Source organism: Triticum aestivum, chromosome 5D (assembly GCF_018294505.1).
Source record: "Triticum aestivum cultivar Chinese Spring chromosome 5D, IWGSC CS RefSeq v2.1, whole genome shotgun sequence".
In the NCBI taxonomy this organism is placed as follows: Eukaryota; Viridiplantae; Streptophyta; class Magnoliopsida; order Poales; family Poaceae; genus Triticum; species Triticum aestivum.
In genome coordinates, this window is record NC_057808.1 from 491178164 (window position 1) to 491196585 (window position 18422).

Sequence of the window (18422 nt, forward strand, 5' to 3'; positions counted from 1 at the left end):
AAGGTTCGGTGACGCTAGGGTTGTAGAGATATATGTATGCGGAAACCCGAAAGTTGTTCGGAGTCCCGGATGAGATCCTGGACGTCACGAGAGGTTCCGGAATGGTCCGGAGGTGAAGAATTATATATAGGAAGTCCAGTTTCGGCCACCGGGAAAGTTTCGGGGGTTACCGGTATTGTACCGGGACCACCGGAAGGGTCCCGGGGGTCCACCGGGTGGGGCCACCTATCCCGGAAGGCCCCGTGGGCTGAAAGTGGAAGGGAACCAGCCCTTAGTGGGCTGGGGCGCCCCCCTTGGGCCTCCCCCCATGCGCCTAGGGTTGGGAACCCTAGGGTGGGGGGACTTCCCCCTTGCCTTGGGGGGCAAGGCAACCCCTTCCCCCCCTTTGGCCGCCGCCCCCCCTTTGGATCTCATCTCCAGGGCCGGCGCCCCCCCAGGGGGCCTATATAAAGGGGGGGAGGGAGGGCAGTAACCTACAGCCTTGGGCGCCTCCCTCCTCCCCTGCAACACCTCTCTCTCTCTCGCAGAAGCTCGGCGAAGCCCTGCTGGAGACCCGCTACATCCACCACCACGCCGTCGTGCTGCTGGATCTCCATCAACCTCTCCTTCCCCCTTGCTGGATCAAGAAGGAGGAGACGTCGCTGCACCGTACGTGTGTTGAACGCGGAGGTGCCGTCCGTTCGGCACTCGGTCATCGGTGATTTGGATCACGGCGAGTACGACTCCGTCATCCACGTTCATTGGAACGCTTCCGCTCGCGATCTACAAGGGTATGTAGATGCACTCCTTTCCCCTCGTTGCTAGTAGACTCCATAGATGCATCTTGGTGAACGTAGGAAAATTTTGAAATTATGCTACGATTCCCAACACCTTGCTTGCGAGTACTTTGGATGAGTACTCACGGTTGCCTTTCTCCCTCTTTTCCCCCTTTCCTTCCTATCTGGTTGTCGCAACCAGATGTTGGAGTCCAGGAGCCAGACGCCACCGTCGATGATGACACCTACGACACTGGAGGTGCCTACTACTACGTGCAGCCCACTGACGACGACCAGGAGTAGTTAGGAGGATCCCAGGCAGGAGGCCTGCGCCTCGTTTGATCTGTATCCCAGTTTGTGCTAGCCTTCTTAAGGCAAACTTGTTTAACTTATGTCTGTACTCAGATATTGTTGCTTCCGCTGACTCGTCTGTGATCGAGCACTTGTATTCGAGCCCTCGAGGCCCCTGGCTTGTATTATGATGCTTGTATGACTTATTTATGTTTTAGAGTTGTGTTGTGATATCTTCCCGTGAGTCCCTGATCTTGATCGTACACATTTGCGTGCATGATTAGTGTACGGTCAAATCGGGGGCGTCACACTCAACCTTTTTCTCCACATGTGATTCACCATAGATACCAGTCAACCTCCACTTGAAACCATCCTCCTCCTCCACAATCGCATCAATGTGCATACGACCCATCCATCTCACCGTAACATTTATTCCCCGCCGCCAAAACAACTTCAAACCACCACTCTTTCCATCATTATTCCTCACTGACATATGATACAAACCTAACTTGTCCCGGAAATTTCCCATCCTCCACTCATCCAATTTGGTTTCGGACAAAAAGAGAATGTCGGGGTCCTCCTTCTTCTGGAGATCCAGAAGACCACGAACTGCCGGCCTATTCCCCAAACCCCGGCAGTTCCATGCGATAAGCTTCATTGCATCTCGCAGGGCTGTCCCAGCAGCCCCGCGTTCGTCCGTGTATGCAGCTCACCCTCCTTCACCTCCGACTCTATCTTTTGCTTCTTTACCCCCTCGTCCAACTCAAGCTCCATGTCGACCGCATCGCGCTTCCTGCCACTCCCCTTTACATCTGTTATCCTCACATTCTTATCCTTTGCTAAACCTTGCCCATCTCGGCCTTTTAATTTCTTGTAGCGTCCCCCAGTTTTGTCACTCACACCTTTCTGATTGGAGACCTTCTCTACATTCCTTTCACTGTCTTTGTCAATTTGCATACCTACCTCTTGCATGGCGTCAATATTCCCAGGCTCACTTTGGCTCAGCATAGTTCCCTTGATCATATCCTCTCCCTTGGTCGTACTATGCCCATAGCCGTCAACCAATGAGAGCCATATGCGTTGCCCCCACCAAAGTTCCTCCTGAACCCGCATGCACATCAATCTGCGTGTTCTTTAGCTGCAATGCCTCGGTCGCTGCACCCTGACACCCACTCCCATCCTTCCCAAACTCCATCGGTTCTTGCTGTTTTCCTGTCACTCCACTCTCCGGCAAAAAGCCAGGCGATTCGGCATGCCCCGCCCTGCTCCAGCCCCTCCCTTCACCAAATGAGCTACCTCTTTCCTTCTCTCCTCCTCGTCAGCAATATCGCTCCAGCCTTTTGCATTCTTTCTCCAAGACGGCGCGTCACTCCCCGACAAAGATCTCCCCTTCCATTGATCCAAACCCCCGCTGCTCATTCCCCGCCCCCTCGAGCTTGACCGGCTATCTCCCCACTTATTCCTTCCTTCTACATACCCCCGCTTTGGCATGAACGCTCGCAGCCACGAGCCAAACTGTTGTCTTTCTCCCTTCTTCAGTTTTATGCCGCACACCTTGTCCACATGACTGATGATCCCACAGGTATAGCAAAAATCAGGAAGGTACTCGTACTCAAACGGGCACCAATTCTTCTCCTCCTCTTCCATCGTCACTCTATGTTCTCTAACGTCACTGCCACCTGTATCCTCCTGTCCATCATCCAATATGAAACCCCGCATGAGAGGAACTTTGATGTTCATCCTAACCTTTATCCTGAGAAATTTGCCCACCGCTTTTCCATCATCCCATGCATCCACTTCCTAGACCTCACCAATCTCCGCACCAATTTTTTCACCTGCATCTCTACACATCAGTCCTAGCGGTAGTCTCATCACACGAACCCAGATTGGGATGGTCTCAAAAGCATAATCTTCCAGCCGCTTGCTCGCATCAAAATCTTCAAACACAAGAAGATCGTTGCCAAATTCCCATGGACCTCCCTCCACCGCCATCCTCTTACCCGATTCTTGCCCAAACGTGAACAAAAAAGTATTCTCCCCAACTTCCTTACAATCCTCCCCCCTGATAGGGCACCAGATCCTGCCCAGTGTCTCCGCCATCGCCTCCTCGAACACTGGTTTCTCCGACAGTAGCTTTGCTAGGGCTTGCGGCTCCACAACCCCCTCCTTCCCAGATCCAGTCCAACCAATCTTGATGCTCTTTCTCTCCTTGTCAGACAGCTTCAGGTTACGCAGAAGCCCTTCCACCTTCTCCATCGCCTCCTTCACACCTTGGAACTGACACTAGGGAAAACAGTGTTTTAAGATCGCGAGCCCTAGCACTCACGAAAGCCTTTGCGTGGGAATTGGTGATTGGATGGAAAAGAGGGTGATCAAAACGGGACGAAGGCGGCAGGGAAACCCTAGGTCGCCCTCGAAGTCGCCTAGAGAGGGAGAACAAAAACGAAACCGCCACACGTGGGGCGGACAGGCCTCCCATATTTTTTCATTTTTATATACAAATAATAAAACGAGGATCACGTCGCAAAAGAACCAGAGAGAGAGAAAAGAATAAGCAGAGATGAGGCTTCTCACGGGTCTAAAACAAGGCTTTTCGTAGAAATGGCCCAACACCCACTGGCCCAACGCACCTCTACATTCGCGCGGCCCGCCGGCAGGCCCCGCCGAGCGACAACAAAAGCCGCGACCCGTCGGCCTCCGCCCTCCTCCCCAAACCCCAGACGAAACCCTAGCCTGCCTCCCAGGAGCGCCGAGTCCCTCCGCCCCCAACAGGTGGGTGGCGGCGCTGAGCCCCTCTTCTCCTCCCAGCCTCCGCATCTCTTATCTTCCTCCGTCCGCCGTCTCGCTAATCCTCGAATCTCCTCTCCCTGTTGCAGATCTACGCGCGCGAGGTTCGGTTCGGTCTTCGGAGCTCGAGACATGGCGTAAGTCCCCCCATCCAAATCTGTAGGGGTTTGTGGCCGCGTAATCCGGCTGCAGCGCCGTGTATTTGTCTGGTCCGGCGAACTGTTGGCCGTGTAGTAGACTCTGCGGTTACTCGGCGCATGGTTGTTCGTGCTACTTGTTGCCTTACCTCGGAGGAATGTGCTGCTGTTGTGGAGAAGCTGTCTTTGACATAGCAAGTGATGTTGTTGAAGGCGGCATGTTCCTGTTTGATCGATTCCGTGTCACTGCCTCACTGCTCTAGGTGTCCATGTTTGATAGATCCTGTCTAGTTGGTTTTGGTCGATCTCGTGTAGCTTAGTTGATCTAATTTAGAGAAGAAATTGCGAACATGTCACCTGTGGTTTTAACTTTTAAGTGGGTTGAGAGGTTGTATCTGTCATGCAAAGTACCCGGTCAGGATCAACCGATGCTGATATAGTGATTACTGTGCTTGCTTTGAGTTGAAATGGTCTGTTCTGATTGCAGTCTTGCAGATCTTATGTAACATTTTCATGCAAGGTTGCATTTTATAGCTGTAGTGTAACCAATATTGTCCTTGTAGGAACACAACCGGATAGAGGATGCTATACTAACTACCTTTTTCCTGTCGTAGATTTGATCGTTATCTTACTGTATGAGTAATGTAATATGTAATATAGGTAACTATAGCATGTGTGCATGTTTTATCATGAAGTGGTCATTTGGTCATTATGTGATGCATTGCCGTCTGGGCAGTATAACAATGTGTAATGTAGAAAGATAGCTGTACATAGAGGATGTTGTGTTCAAAACTAATCCTGAGAAGGCCATTTGGTCTTTATGTGATGCCTTGCTCTCGAAGAACTATCAATTCACTGTGTGATGCAAATGCATGTGCTGGTTTGTTTTTTCTGTCGACTTAGTCTTTCCTTTATGTTGATCAGGGAGGAGAATGCCCCAGTTGAGGTTGCCGCTCCGGTTGCGGCCCCTACCCCAGTTCTTGGAGAGCCCATGGACTTGATGACTGCTCTGCAGCTTGTGATGAAGAAGTCAAGCGCTCATGACGGCCTTGTCAAGGGACTTCGTGAAGCTGCGAAAGCGATTGAGAAGCATGCTGCTCAGATCTGTGTGCTTGCTGAGGACTGCGACCAGCCTGATTACGTGAAGCTGGTGAAGGCACTGTGTGCTGAGCACAACGTTCACTTGGTCACTGTGCCTAGTGCCAAAACTCTTGGCGAGTGGGCTGGGGTTAGTATTCTTGTTCATCTGCTTAGTAATATTTACATTTCTCCCAAATTTCACCTCATATTTATCTTCATATACACATGTCATGTTCATTTGCATAGTGAAATTTGCATTAATTCAATATTTACCTCAATGAACATGTGGTCTGTTACATCTACTTGATTTCCACTAGGTATACTTGGTCTCATGTTATTAATGGTCAAAGCTTATGTCTGGTCATTTGCTACTCCCTCCGTTCCTAAATATAAGCCTTTAATCTCTAAAAAGACTTCTATTTAGGAACAGAGGGAGTAGCTGTTTTCCTAGTTTGTTGCTTAGCTTGTAGCTTAAAGTTGGGCATGCAGTATGATGGTTCTTCTTAGTTTGCAAAAAACCTTGTATGGAAGCTGGAACGACTTGCTGACAAATTCCATATCCTATATTTGATGCAGCTTTGCAAGATTGACTCTGAGGGCAAGGCAAGAAAGGTGGTGGGCTGCTCATGTGTCGTCGTGAAGGTAAGGATTCCATTCTGATTGTCGTGAAAGAAGAATCCTGTTCTATTTTAGTGCAAAGAAGAATCTAATCCTAATCTAACTTTTGGCCGTTCTTTCCCCTCTAACCAGGACTACGGCGAAGATTCGGAGGGTCTTCACATCGTGCAGGAATACGTCAAGTCGCACTAGGGACAGCCTTCCAGTTTCCGGATTCTGCAGGATGCTAGTAGCTTCGTTATGATTGTGTTCCATGTCTGAAACTTGTTAGCCTAAGAAAATTATCTTGTGCGGTTTTGTCGAATCAGAGTTTCGTTTCTGGTGCTGGGACATCATGGCTTGATTGTCAGAGATACAGATCTTCCAGTTTCCATGTTGTCGGTGCTATCTCTATATTAAATATGAGTGTGTTGATTTTGAGTTTGCATGAGGTGTTGTGTTTACGGCTAAGTTTGATGAACGAAATTACTCCACGAGCGATGTTCACTGAATGATCTGCATAACCACTCTTTGATGAATTATTACACCGTCTGTTGTACCGGGTTGATAGTAGGCAGCACCCATTTGCGAATTAGCGAAAGATAAATTACCCTGGGAAGATGAATTTGATGTATTTAGAGCATTGTGGTTTATCCCACCCAGGTGAAGCAGGAAATGCATGGCCGTGCACTCACATGAAGCAGAAAACACGAATACTCAACGTTGTCCTGGAAGCAATGCTTGAAAGAAAGCATAAGGAAGTGTCAAATCAATATGATGTACTGGCAAAGCCAGTAAGGAAGTGTCAAATCAATATGATGTACCGGCAAAGCCAGTAAGAAGGGAATCGAAAGTAGATAGGGACTCCCACTGTAGATGTGGTTTTATACCTTGCTGAATTGGTACCTTATAGCATAACGAATTCCATGATTGCTAGATCGATCCATAGGGATTGATGAAGAATGAGCTGATAATGGAATTTTTCTTTGATAAACAGGAAACTTATGATTAAGATGCTCCGGAATGGAAACGAGGGAATGCCACAATACCCGGATTTAGTCAGATCCAATTCGAGGGATTTTGTAGGTTCATTAATCAAGCCTTGGCAGTTGTTCCGATCAGACTATTCTCAAAGATGCATATGGCATGCATCATAGTACATTGCAGGTAGCATTCCAGTTTAACAGCTTAGAGATAAGCTGGAATTTCATGTTGTTACATCATACATTGCAGGGTAGCATTCCAGTTTAACAGCTTACAGATAAGCTGGAATTTCAGGTTTGTAACAACGGCTCCCGTATCCACCCCGTCAAGAACCTCCACGGTAGCAGCACAGCTTATTGAATTTAGGTCACAACTCTGAACTCTCGAACTCAAACACCAAAACCAGCTACAGTTGTTTGAGGTCACAGCACACCATCTAGTTGCATTAGTACATTGGAAGTCTCTTTGTATAGGCTTTGCTCACCAGTCTAGCCCTAAATTCTTGGAGGTGAAGAGGTCTTCGACGTAGAGAATTACTGGTCCAGACGACCTGACGAAACTCTGCATTTGAGCCCTTGCCGAATTTTCTGCGAGGTTAAAAGAGGCAGTGACCCGAGATCAGAATCAAGTGACACCAAGACAAAGAAGCTAAGATAACCTATTGTGTTTTTGACATATTTTGTCCCAATCATTTTCTCCTCATGCAACCTGATCAACTTATGCGCAACATATAATTGTATATGGACTTGCATATGACCTGCTCTAATGCAAGCAAACAACTATACAAATAAATAACTAGATCAATGCTTTCTAAGGCAACCAAAAAGCAATGTGAACAGATCATGTCAGCTAATTTTGCGAGTTGCTTGCTTGGCATGGAAGTTCAGAGTAATAACATGTGTAAACTACAGGAGAGATAAATCGGTGTTCTGGAGATCAGAACACACTCACCATCTTCATTCAGTTTCTTCAAGAGCTGCGACTTGGAAGGGAGGGCATACATTCCAGCACCAACTGCTTTCCTTATGGCCCAGCCATGGTGAGGAGCAAACACCTGAGCATAAGCCTTCGACGCTGCGTCCTTCAGGGAGTTGCCTCTGAAACAGAAGAGAATGTGAGCATTCAGATAACATTTACTCAACAGACATCTAAGAGTAGCAAACTAAAGTGTTGACAACATAATATAATTTTTTTATCACAACATAATATAAGTGACAGCACTATCCCGTTTGCAGCTTGAACTTACTCTGTGACCAATATCTGCTCAAACAGAACTTTCACCATATCAATCCCACGCTTAACCCTCAGTAGATTCCTCGTATGGCTCCCCGCCTGCCTGACAGTGCCCTTCTGAATGTCAAGCTCAACCATGGAGGGCAATGTTGAAATCGTCTTGGATGCCTCCAGTAAATCATTAACCTGCAACCACGTAAGGCGAAGTAACCAGACAAGATCACCAAACAAAAGCCTTGAAAAGGGGATGCTACAATTAACTAGGTAATAAGCACGCATGAGTATATGAGGTTTCTGTAACAAGATAACATGTGAAATCGGAAATGGTTGCACACTTGGTTTGCTAAGCAGTAGTACTAAAATAAGTGCAGAGTATGCTGGAACTTCCAACAACTTAAGCATACACCAGAACAAGCATATCACAATACCAGCTGAAATAGATAATCTGATCCTTATGCGCACACAATAATTCCTGGCTTGATCAGGTTGCAAATCAATTTAGACCATCTCTGCCTAACCTCGTAGCCTTATACAAGCCTAGGGGATCACCACAATTACCTTAAAACAGAGATGTATACAATTAAAGCAGTAGTATATACTAACTCAAGTGCAGAAGTGGGTAGGATTTTCTACACCTGAAGCATACACCGCAACAAGCATAGCACACAGACACAGTAGCAGAATTAGACAGTCCGATCCCGATGAAACACCCAACTATTGCTGCCTGATCTAGCTCGGAATTCGACAGATCATTTCACCCCAAACCTCCTAGCCTCAAACTAAAGTGGACCAACACAATTACCTTCCCACGTGGATGACGCACAGCTATGCAGCGTATACCAATCAAAAATAAACTCAAAACAGAACTCACCAACTCCATCCGGTTTGAGAATTTTGAGGTCATTTCACCCCGAAATGTCCTCGGAATCACCAGAAATTTCACCACATACAAGCACACCGAAGTAGCATACCGAACAGCCGACTCGCCCTAAGCAGCAACCGGGGGAGGAATCGCGAGACGCGAGCTAGAGCAGGTAGCGGGGGAGGAGAGGGGGCGCTTGCCTTGGCGACGTAGTCCATCTCGGCGAACTTGAAGGCGATGCCGAGGCAGCCGAAGAGGACGGAGACGTTGGAGCAGGCGCGCGAGAAGTCCCCCGCCGCCATCGCGGGCTGCTGCGGCTGCTGCTGCTTCGCGACGGCCGCGAGCTGCTCGAACGACGCGCCGATCCGCCGCAGCGGCTTGTCCGCCTCGTTGGACCCCATCGGCCGGCCTCCGCCGCGGCTCGCCGCCGGCGCCGCGGTCAGAGAGGGTGGGCGCTTCGAGTTCGAGAGCTTGGGTTGGGCGGCGTCGGCGTCTGGGCTGATGCCTTGTGCTTTCGGTGGTTGTATACGCGTTGCTGTGTGAAGACTGAAGAGGGCGACGGCGATGATGGCGAGGTTGGGGTCGGTCCTGTGATGGGCCTGAAAGTGGGAACGGTAGCAGGCCCATGAAGCGTAAGCATGTTTTTTTGGGCTTCTAGCTTAATTTCTTCTTTCTAAGTTAAGCTGGGCCTTGTTCGATAGAGAAAGCCCTAAAGAAAAGCCGAGAGGCCGAAGGGGCGGATCGAGGAGCTTCCATCCGAGCGTCCATGTCCACGGCGGCCGGTGATCTCCCGGCGGCGTCGACGAGGAGCGAGAGGCGGAAGGAGCGGAAGAAGGAGCGCCGACGGCGCGCGCGCAGGGAGGCGGCGGCGGCCGCGCGGGCCGCAGCAGAGGCGCTCGCCGCCGACCCGGAGGAGGGGCGCCGCCTCCGGGAGCTCGAGGAGGCCGAGGCCGCCGCGTCCGACCGCGCGCGCCGCGCCTTCGAGGACGCCGAGCGCCGCTGGCTTGAGAAGGCCGCCGAGCGTGCCGCCGAGGAGGCAGCCGCGGCGGCTGCGGAAGAAGAGGCGAGGGCCGCCGAGGCTTCCACACGCGACAAGGTCTCCTGCTTCTCACTTACCCCAGTGCCCTGGCTCCTTCAACTGAACATAGAGTTTTTTACGTAGAATAGATACCTACTCCGTTTCTATATTGTCGATGAACCTGCACACCTGATTTCCTAATTATAGCATAATCTGCAGAACAATGGGACGGTTTGAGGTGTATGTTGTCTAACTGACATGAACAGCACTTGTAGGATGTTGGTATTGGCTGCCCTCGATGCGAGCTGCCACATAACAATAGCATATGTTGGTATTGGCTGCCCTTGATGCGAGCTGCCACATAACAATAGCATAATACAAATTATACCAGTGTTGTTGGAGATGATCGGAATATGATTGATAATAAGAAGCCAAAGAGGATAATCAGGAAGAACAAGAAGAAGCAAAGTTTAGGGGGGAAATCCAAGCATTGATGAAAAGGAAGAACATTGTCCTTGCCATCTGTTTGAGCCCATTTGGATGCCCCGGACTTGAGTTATACTTATATGCTTATGCATGATGCTGTTCACATTACCCCATTTCAGTTTCCGCTCCTTGGTAGCTCATTGTTCAAGGACACTCGGGCTTGGTCCATGGCACATGACTTCACAGATTCTGATTGTCCATTTGGATATATTTATTCTGATCTTCTTGATACATCATATATGCATGTTGTTTGATAGCTCAATGCATGTGTTGTGTGGTTTTCATCGAAAATGTTTTACTAGCTGCTGGAATGTTTGAAAATACGTTACGTTCTAATGGGTCCTGATTATTGTTGTTTCTTGGGCTATTTCAGTATAACGATGACCACAGAGACGAGACAGAAGACGATGGGGAATGGGAGTATGTTGAAGATGGACCAGCGGAGATCATATGGCAAGGAAACGAGATCATTGTGAAGAAGAAAAAGATCAAAATACCAAAGAAGACAGAGGATAAACCACTAAGTCAAGAGGTCAAGCTTCTGTTTGTGATAAAATTTTGTTGTCTCTTTACTGTTGCTCAAGGATCCAGTTTTTGACTTACCATCTGAAAAGGGCATGTCCAATGTCTTGCAGGAAGAGAGACCTACATCAAATCCGCTGCCACCTCAGTCTGTAGCTGTTGCTTCTCAGAGGAGAGAACCTTCCTTGTCTGCTCGAGAACTACTTGAGAAAGTTGCTCAAGAGACTCCAAATTTCGGAACTGAACAGGTATACTCCATGGTTCTCTTTTCAGCTGGACAGGGAAGGATGTAGTTCTATTGCAAAATATAGGAAGACGAAATCCCAATATCTAATCAACACATTTTCCTATATTTGCACCAATGTGACGACTCTGTTTATTTTCTCTGTAGGATAAGGCCCATTGCCCATTTTACCTCAAGACAGCAGCTTGCCGCTTTGGAGTTCGCTGCAGCAGAGTTCATTTCTACCCTGACAAATCATGCACATTGCTCATGAAAAACATGTATAATGGTCCGGGCCTTGTTTTGGAACAAGATGAAGGGCTTGAGGTTTGTTAGAGGACAATCCCTTGCAAACAAATTGGTATCCTGAACTATTCCGTGTTTTGGCACAACTTTTTAGTATTGTTCACCTTCACTTTCATGGACAGTTTATACTCACTACAATACTTATTCCCGACCTACTCACTGTTTTAAGATTATATTCCCCCCTTTAGGTTTGTTAGGCTCATCTCACAAAATCTGAATTGTCAGTTTTGGAAGGCCCCTTGCTTTAGGAATAGGCAAATATTAAGTACAGTCACATTAATTTCTGTCTAATTTTGGTTCTCAATGTGGGATTAACCAATGCATGGAGGAGTGACCATGCATGCTGCATTAATACATGGTCCATCACTTAATTAGGTCCTCCTTGGTTACTGTGATTTTTTAGATGAGCCAAATGGATTAAGCTTAAACTTTGTGCTGTACAATGAACAACCATAGGTAGAAATAATTGGTTACTTTAATTCTTTTGTAAGTTCTCTTCCAAGTGTTAAAATATGCCTGTTGCTCTTTAGAAGTTTTGCTTGATCTTCTGGCTACTCTCAGACCTGTGACATAATGCATGTTCATTGATGCATTCTCCAAGAATTCCCTCTCGAGGCAAGCAGTGACCAACCACCCAGTTGGTTTCATTTGATTGGAGATGCCCTGAACTTTCATCTGCTACCGTATCCTAAATTTTCATGTTGCTGGTGTTGCTGAGATTTGCTATGTTTTAACTTTTGAAAAGGAAATATCTCCAATATTTAAAGTTTACAACATGTCTTGAGAATTATTGATGAAGCAGCTCCTTGACAGTCCAATAGTACTTGTGAGATGTTCTTTTATTGGACGTGTTGATGATCATTAGGTGACAGGTGAATGTGTTTTTAACCCCTTTAGTATACAAAATACCTTTTGATGGTAAACTATTGCTTAAGTAGGCCCTTAGTATTACTTTTGTGTTTTCTAGTTTTAATTATCTGTTTCTCCCTTTGTGTCTTCTCTCGTGTTTACTTCATAGGTCATGGAAGTTACAGTTGAATGGTTGATTTGATCCATAGCTAATAAGATTTTTTTATAACATCCTCCAGTTTACAGACGAAGAGATTGAACAGAGCTATGAAGAATTTTATGAAGACGTGCACACAGAATTTCTGAAATTTGGTGAACTTGTTAACTTCAAGGTTCTTTTTCTTCCTTCCCTACCGAGACTACTTGACTTTCCCTCTGGCAGCATCTCTTTGTCTGTTGCAAGAATAGTACTTTATCACTAACTTTCCAGGGTTAGGTTAGTTGGTTATTAGTCTCCAAGGATGATAATTTGTTCTTACTTAATGGGGTCAGTGGCCTAATTCAAGAATGTTTGTGTTACTGTGATGTGTTTGCTACAACTATCGATCATGCACGTCCAATGCATGTGTTCCCATAATATACATTCCATATGAACTTGTGAAGTGTACTAACATTGTGGAAATCAATATTTATAAGACCTAAGTGTACGCATCATTAAATTTATTTCTTCTCCAGTAAACCACTCAAATGAAAATATCCCGGAGATTAAACATATGTTAAATCGTGAACCATAAGCATGCATGGTTAAATCATGAGCCGTAAGCATGCAATTAAGAGGTTATTAGTATTGGTGATTAGGAGACTAATTCTGCCAGCTATTAATATGATATATGCACGGTTTAGACTGAAAGTAACCAACATCGCTGTGAGTCAATCAGGACAAACAGTTTCACCTTAATTCATGTCGGTCCCATATCTCAAACGCCTTCACCTTCACTCTAATATTCATATGTACTCAGTTCGTACCCCAACTCAGCACAAGAAGCATTGCCTCTTCTACTCTTACAAGTATAGATATAGATATGATTGATTATGGCTGATTCATACAATAGTATTATCAGGCCGGCTCTCTAATAATCTACTCAAGGTATTGTGTTGTTCTGTAGGTATCTAGCTTGTTCACTGTAGTTGTTCATTGCGACTTCACTTTGTTACACATGCTATACCCTAGGGACTTCTCAAATGCGGACTTGCATAAGCATTCTAACCTCACCTCCAGTTCAATATGCCACCCACCTAATGTCTCGTGGACTACACACCAATATTTAAAAACTAAATGCAGAAAGAAAAGGAACCTCGTACCTAGGTCTGTGCTGGATTTCTATTAATTGAAAAACAACTGGGTGGTTTGTTAGCTTGAATTAGTACACATATTTGATCCGAAATGGTTACCAAAAGTGCTATCACCATTCATCAGTGGTTCCATTGCGCGCAACACTAAGCAGAAATCTATATTTAAATGGGTGTGTCTAGGGCACATCTAGATGTGCTATAGTTATTGCACATCTAAGTGAGTGAATCAAGCATAGAGAGCAAAAGAAAAAAGAAAAAGAAAATATCCACACGAATCTCAACGTAAGATCAATGACATAGGACTTAGATGTGCAATACTTATGGCACATCTAGATGTGCTTTAGCAAAACTGTATTTAAATTTGAATTTTAAATTTAAACTAAATGACATGGTGATTTTCTAAATCCCGGTCAGAGTTGGCCCTGGTATGCAGCATGAGTTTTCTCAGGTTATGCGACTTGGCCTAAGCATTTAATCTACAGCTGAACAATTAACTAATTAAAGATTCTCTTTATTTTTCTAGTCTTCTCATGTTATCTGTTATGCTGAAATTTGGCTTCTGCATAACATTTTTTCCATAGAAATAATTCCAGATATTATTTCAGGTTTGTAGAAATGGATCATTCCATCTTCGAGGAAATGTCTATGTGCATTATAAAGCCTTGGATTCAGCTCTTCTTGCCTACAACAGCATGAATGGTCGATATTTTGCCGGGAAGCAGGTGATTACTTAATTTTATTCCTCAAGTACTGTGAGTTATGTGAGCACACTGCTAGAGTATTCTTGTGAATGCTTTCTTACATCTCAGAGAATCCTTCACCTTAGATGTTATGCTGAGTTTCCATAACATGTTCCTGGTTTTTCTCTTGTATAAGCTTACCTTGAATATTTTTTCCTGCTCTTCAGATAACATGTGAGTTTGTTGCTTTGACGAAATGGAAGTCAGCGATCTGTGGTGAGTACATGAGGTCAAGATTCAAGGTATCTTAAGTTTACACGCTGTCACCTGAATTCTTTGTTTTATTTGACATGTACGAAGCATATTAACATCATTCATATTTGTGAGCAGTATTTTAGTTTGAAAATGGCTAAATGATTAATACCATCTATGTGCTCTGTTTCATCTCTCTTGTTTAACAGACATGTTCACATGGAGTTGCTTGTAATTTCATCCATTGCTTTCGTAACCCTGGTGGAGATTATGAGTGGGCTGATTGGGACAATCCTCCACCTAAATACTGGACTCGGAAGATGGCTGCTCTGTTTGGTCCCTCAGATGATGCTATTTTTGACAAGGCGAGTGATACCCCAGATTTTGAACGGTTACACAGTTCAGATAGGAAGAGACTCAGAAGTTCTGATGACAGGTACATGTTCAATTATTTTAGTCATTTAATCTATATACAGTTTTTATTATACTGAAGTCTAAAATGAGAGGATTCTGTAGGTATATTTCAAGTAGACATGGGGATGGAGGTGCACATAAACGGCATTCATCAAGAGTTTTTTCACATTCGAAGCAAGAGCAGAGCAACCATATCATGAAACATGGGCATACTCGACATAGAAGAGAAGCATCTGCAGCAAATGAGCAACGAGGCCAAGAGATTGAAGATGATACTGGCAGATACTGTTCGCCCATGGAAAATGAAAGAGTGTCCCAAGCACATAAGCATGAAGAGAAACATAGAGACGGCCATGGCGATGGAGCACGTGGATACAATGGTAAAACCAAGTCCAGGAAGCACAGATCTGAACGGCGCGAAAGTCTGGAGTCTGGATGTTCTGATTGGCCTTCAGAATTTGCTGATGCAGGCACGAGCAGAAGTCCTTCAGGCAGCAAGTCCACCAACAGGCAATCCTCGGATGATCCCAATCTTGAAAGGGGCTACTCCACTGCGGACAAATCATCGGGGAAAGCGCACATTGCCAAAAGTAGCTCGAGACATTACGTTGAAGATGACTCTTATGGCGAGAAAGTTAGTGGAAGAGGCAAATCTGGAAAGCACAGTGATCGTTGTGATGACCCCGATGATAGATGGCTAGCAACAAATAGTGATGTTGATTCAGATGCAGAAGCTCAATTCCTGAGGTCAAGCAGTGGAGTTGGTAAAGGTGGAAGGAATGATAATGCTCCTCCTGATGAGGATGATCATTATCAAAGGTCCAGCAGCAGGTCTGCTAGGTCAAGAGCGAAGGATGACAAGAGCAGTAGGAAGAGGAAGAAGCATCACAGTGAAATCAGGAAGAATAGCGACAGCGATGATGGCCCCTCGGACTCTAGTAACATTAGGGATTTGAGCTCGCATGCGTGGAGGAGTCGATCAAGAAGCAGTGAGGAGGATCTCTCATTGCACAGGCGGAGGAAGGGTCGCCGTGGTCATGATTCATGATGCAGCTGAAATATCTGATCATTTGGTCACTAGACTGGCGACTTCGGTTTTTGGACGTTAAAAGAAAATGTGGTATAGATGCCACTAGCTCATGCAGTAGTCCTTGCCAGCCTTGCTTTCTTCTCCTTTTATTGTCTTCTCCTCTTTGCCGATGAGGTTCTTTTTCCGGATAGAGATTTCTTGCAAAGCAGAAGGCTTGTAATAATTTTGCTAATTTAGAGTTGTTTACATCTCACCCTTGGTCCAGCCCTGGAATTCCACCGACTTTATGCTCATCATCACACTTGCTATTGAATGAAAAGGATTTGTTCCATTGCACTTCGGTGAGGGAAGGGGGAAGCTCCAGGAAGGCTTCGCTCGCTCGCTTTCAGGAGCGCCCTGTCACCAGACCAACATGAATGGAACTTATCAGTCAGTAGCTTCCTTCTCCGCAAGTTACCTTTTCACAAGAATTTGAGAAACTTCCATTGCACTTTTTTTTTTGAGAAATACTTTTTTTAAGGGTTTTTTGAGAAATACTTCCATTGCACTTTATTCCAAACACGAGCCTGGCACTTTAGCCCGCTAGCTACTAGCTGGGCTGCGTGGCTTTGAGCTACTGTGTGTTCGCTACGCCTTTGGGATTCCACAGCCCAATTTCTGCATGGCCGGTGGCGTGGCATACCTACCTGTGTTCTCTCAAAAAAAAAAACCCTACCTGCCTAAAAAAAAAACTGTATAACAAATCACTTCAAAAAAAAAAAAAGCATAACAAACGCCACCCATCGGGGCCAGCCTTGGCGAAAACAAACGAAGGGGGAGAAAGCAGATCGGCGCCGGCGGCGACTGCGCTGATACGTACTGTGCGTGCCTTCTATCTCTTCGATTCCTCTGTAGATACTGTACGTTTGAGAGGACGGGGTTCGGTGAGCCCGGCCGGCTAATCCTGAAGCCCGAGTTCATTCTGGAATCCGAATTCGGTGCAGATCTACCCTACCTACCGATTTGAGTCTCTGGCCGATTCCTGTGCAGATCCACAGGCCGACTCGGAGCGTGGGTGTTGTCTTCCACCGGAGCATATACACACATAAATATGGGGCGCCTGAGCTTCTACCAAATCACGTCAATTTCGCTGGACGCCATTTGCCAGTGCACATCCTCATGTCGATGAAGATCACCGATGTCAATATGGAAACAGACGCGCTAGCAAATCACATCAATCTCTTGCCAATGCATAGCCTGAACAGCTCGATGAAGGCCACCGATGTCAATATGGAAATAGAGGCGCTAGCAAATCACATCCGTCTCACACGAAGAGGAGAGGGGGAGGGTACGGATGTGGGGAACAAGAAGACCAAGAAGAAGATTTTCCGTGTGCCCCAGGAGGAGCTGGATGACATACTTTCGTTTCAGCTGCCGCCCGCTTGGCCGTCTCTGGGTAAACGCTGTCCGTCACTCGTTGGCGAGTTGGAGAAGATGAAGGAAAGCTTTTTGGCCGAGCGGGAGAAGATGAGGCGAGAGTACCAGATCATGGGCTACGCCACGTATGAAGCAGAGGTCACCGATGATGATGATGATGAGGAAGACACATTGGTGGCGATTCCAGCGGCGACATCTTTTCACGGGGAGAAGGACGATGCAGCAGCTACATCTTCTCCTTGGATTATTCCACGGGGAAGAGGCCGAAAAAGATTTCGCCCGGGAGTTGTCAAGCAAGCAAGTGGCGTTAAGAAAATAACTTAGGCCTGTTGGATTAGTTTTAGTTGTTGGATTAGTTTTAGTTTTAGTTTTTTGGTGTGTTTCATTTTTTGGTGTGTTTTAGTTTTAGTTGTTGGATTAGTTGTACCGCAGTTTATGGTACTGTATTCTGTCATGTAGTATAACTTAGGCCTAGACTGTGCAGTGATGTGTACACTGATCTTAACTGACGTGCAATCCATGTATTAGGGTGATTGTTGCTGTGAGGGTTGGTTCTACATATTATACTTCTGGTCCTTGTATCGGCTCTTCCACTCTACTCCATCCGTTCCTAATTATAAGTCTTTTTAATAGCTATAATGCAACCAGGGTTTTTTGGGCAACCTAACAAAATGTAGAACATTGTTTAGAGTCCGCATTAGCTTAGACTGGCTCAACCGAGCCATCGATGCAATCAGACCAAAATTGATGCAAAAACCAAACACACCCTTGAAGACTATAGTACATACAGTAGAAACACAACGACGAACACTGACGACACAGAAGACTTACATAAAAAGGTCTCAGTGAGCGGTGGTGGTCAATTTTAAAATATGAACTCAGTTTGGGGAGGTATCCCCTCCATGTATTTGTAGGCGCAGTTTTGACAGTTGTCATGTCTTTATTAAGTTCAATCCATAGGGTCCATATGAGCAGCAATCAAATCTCACGAATTCAAGGCTCGACGGAATTAGTTGTACCTCTATATAGATTCAAGGCATAATTACATACGGATAAGACGTCCAACTAAAAAATAAATATATCTATCTACTACTATTATTACTTATAGAAGCACGAATTTAGTGAATCCAAACAGTCTCAGCCATTCAGCCGCATATATCCAACGTCCAACGGCACTCCAATGGTGTATCCAACACATCACATGATT

The 18422-nt window shown here is 45.8% G+C and overlaps 4 protein-coding genes across 4 annotated transcripts; 3 read left to right on the top strand and 1 right to left on the bottom strand.

Annotated features, from left to right (window-relative positions):
* The first annotated feature begins 3674 nt into the window (after positions 1-3674).
* LOC123123100 (40S ribosomal protein S12) lies at positions 3675-6095 on the top strand. The gene is made up of 5 exons (XM_044543544.1): positions 3675-3818; positions 3923-3970; positions 4895-5198; positions 5627-5692; positions 5801-6095. The coding sequence occupies exons 2-5, from the start codon at positions 3966-3968 to the stop codon at positions 5858-5860; spliced, it is 435 nt and encodes a 144-aa protein (XP_044399479.1). The 5' UTR covers positions 3675-3818; positions 3923-3965; the 3' UTR covers positions 5861-6095.
* A 676-nt stretch (positions 6096-6771) lies between these two features.
* On the bottom strand, positions 6772-9270 carry LOC123123099 (accelerated cell death 11). Its single transcript, XM_044543543.1, has 4 exons — positions 8927-9270; positions 7878-8050; positions 7583-7728; positions 6772-7218 (listed from the first exon to the last, which is right to left on the bottom strand). Exons 1-4 carry the CDS (start codon positions 9125-9127, stop codon positions 7112-7114), a joined length of 627 nt encoding a protein of 208 aa, XP_044399478.1. The 5' UTR covers positions 9128-9270; the 3' UTR covers positions 6772-7111.
* A 162-nt stretch (positions 9271-9432) lies between these two features.
* Positions 9433-16135, top strand: LOC123123098 (zinc finger CCCH domain-containing protein 16). The gene is made up of 9 exons (XM_044543542.1): positions 9433-9822; positions 10604-10762; positions 10866-11000; positions 11144-11302; positions 12370-12462; positions 14029-14145; positions 14331-14405; positions 14565-14791; positions 14872-16135. The coding sequence occupies exons 1-9, from the start codon at positions 9493-9495 to the stop codon at positions 15815-15817; spliced, it is 2241 nt and encodes a 746-aa protein (XP_044399477.1). The 5' UTR covers positions 9433-9492; the 3' UTR covers positions 15818-16135.
* A 325-nt stretch (positions 16136-16460) lies between these two features.
* LOC123120975 (uncharacterized) lies at positions 16461-17765 on the top strand. The gene is made up of 3 exons (XM_044540930.1): positions 16461-16475; positions 16564-16659; positions 16829-17765. The coding sequence occupies exons 1-3, from the start codon at positions 16461-16463 to the stop codon at positions 17537-17539; spliced, it is 822 nt and encodes a 273-aa protein (XP_044396865.1). The 3' UTR covers positions 17540-17765.
* Positions 17766-18422: the final 657 nt, after the last annotated feature.

Coding starts and splice junctions, on each gene's coding strand:
- LOC123120975 (XM_044540930.1), top strand. Junction 16,660..16,828: donor CGACTGCGCTGATACGTACT/GTGCGTGCCTTC, acceptor ATTCCTGTGCAG/ATCCACAGGCCGACTCGGAG.
- LOC123123098 (XM_044543542.1), top strand. CDS start 9,493: ATGTCCACGGCGGCCGGTGATCTCCCGGCGGCGTCGACGAGGAGCGAG. Junction 9,823..10,603: donor AGGCTTCCACACGCGACAAG/GTCTCCTGCTTC, acceptor GGGCTATTTCAG/TATAACGATGACCACAGAGA. Junction 12,463..14,028: donor GTGAACTTGTTAACTTCAAG/GTTCTTTTTCTT, acceptor ATATTATTTCAG/GTTTGTAGAAATGGATCATT.
- LOC123123099 (XM_044543543.1), bottom strand. CDS start 9,127: ATGGGGTCCAACGAGGCGGACAAGCCGCTGCGGCGGATCGGCGCGTCG. Junction 8,051..8,926: donor AGATGGACTACGTCGCCAAG/GCAAGCGCCCCC, acceptor ACGTGGTTGCAG/GTTAATGATTTACTGGAGGC. Junction 7,729..7,877: donor GAGCAGATATTGGTCACAGA/GTAAGTTCAAGC, acceptor CTTCTGTTTCAG/AGGCAACTCCCTGAAGGACG.
- LOC123123100 (XM_044543544.1), top strand. Junction 5,199..5,626: donor CTCTTGGCGAGTGGGCTGGG/GTTAGTATTCTT, acceptor TATTTGATGCAG/CTTTGCAAGATTGACTCTGA. Junction 5,693..5,800: donor GCTCATGTGTCGTCGTGAAG/GTAAGGATTCCA, acceptor CCCTCTAACCAG/GACTACGGCGAAGATTCGGA.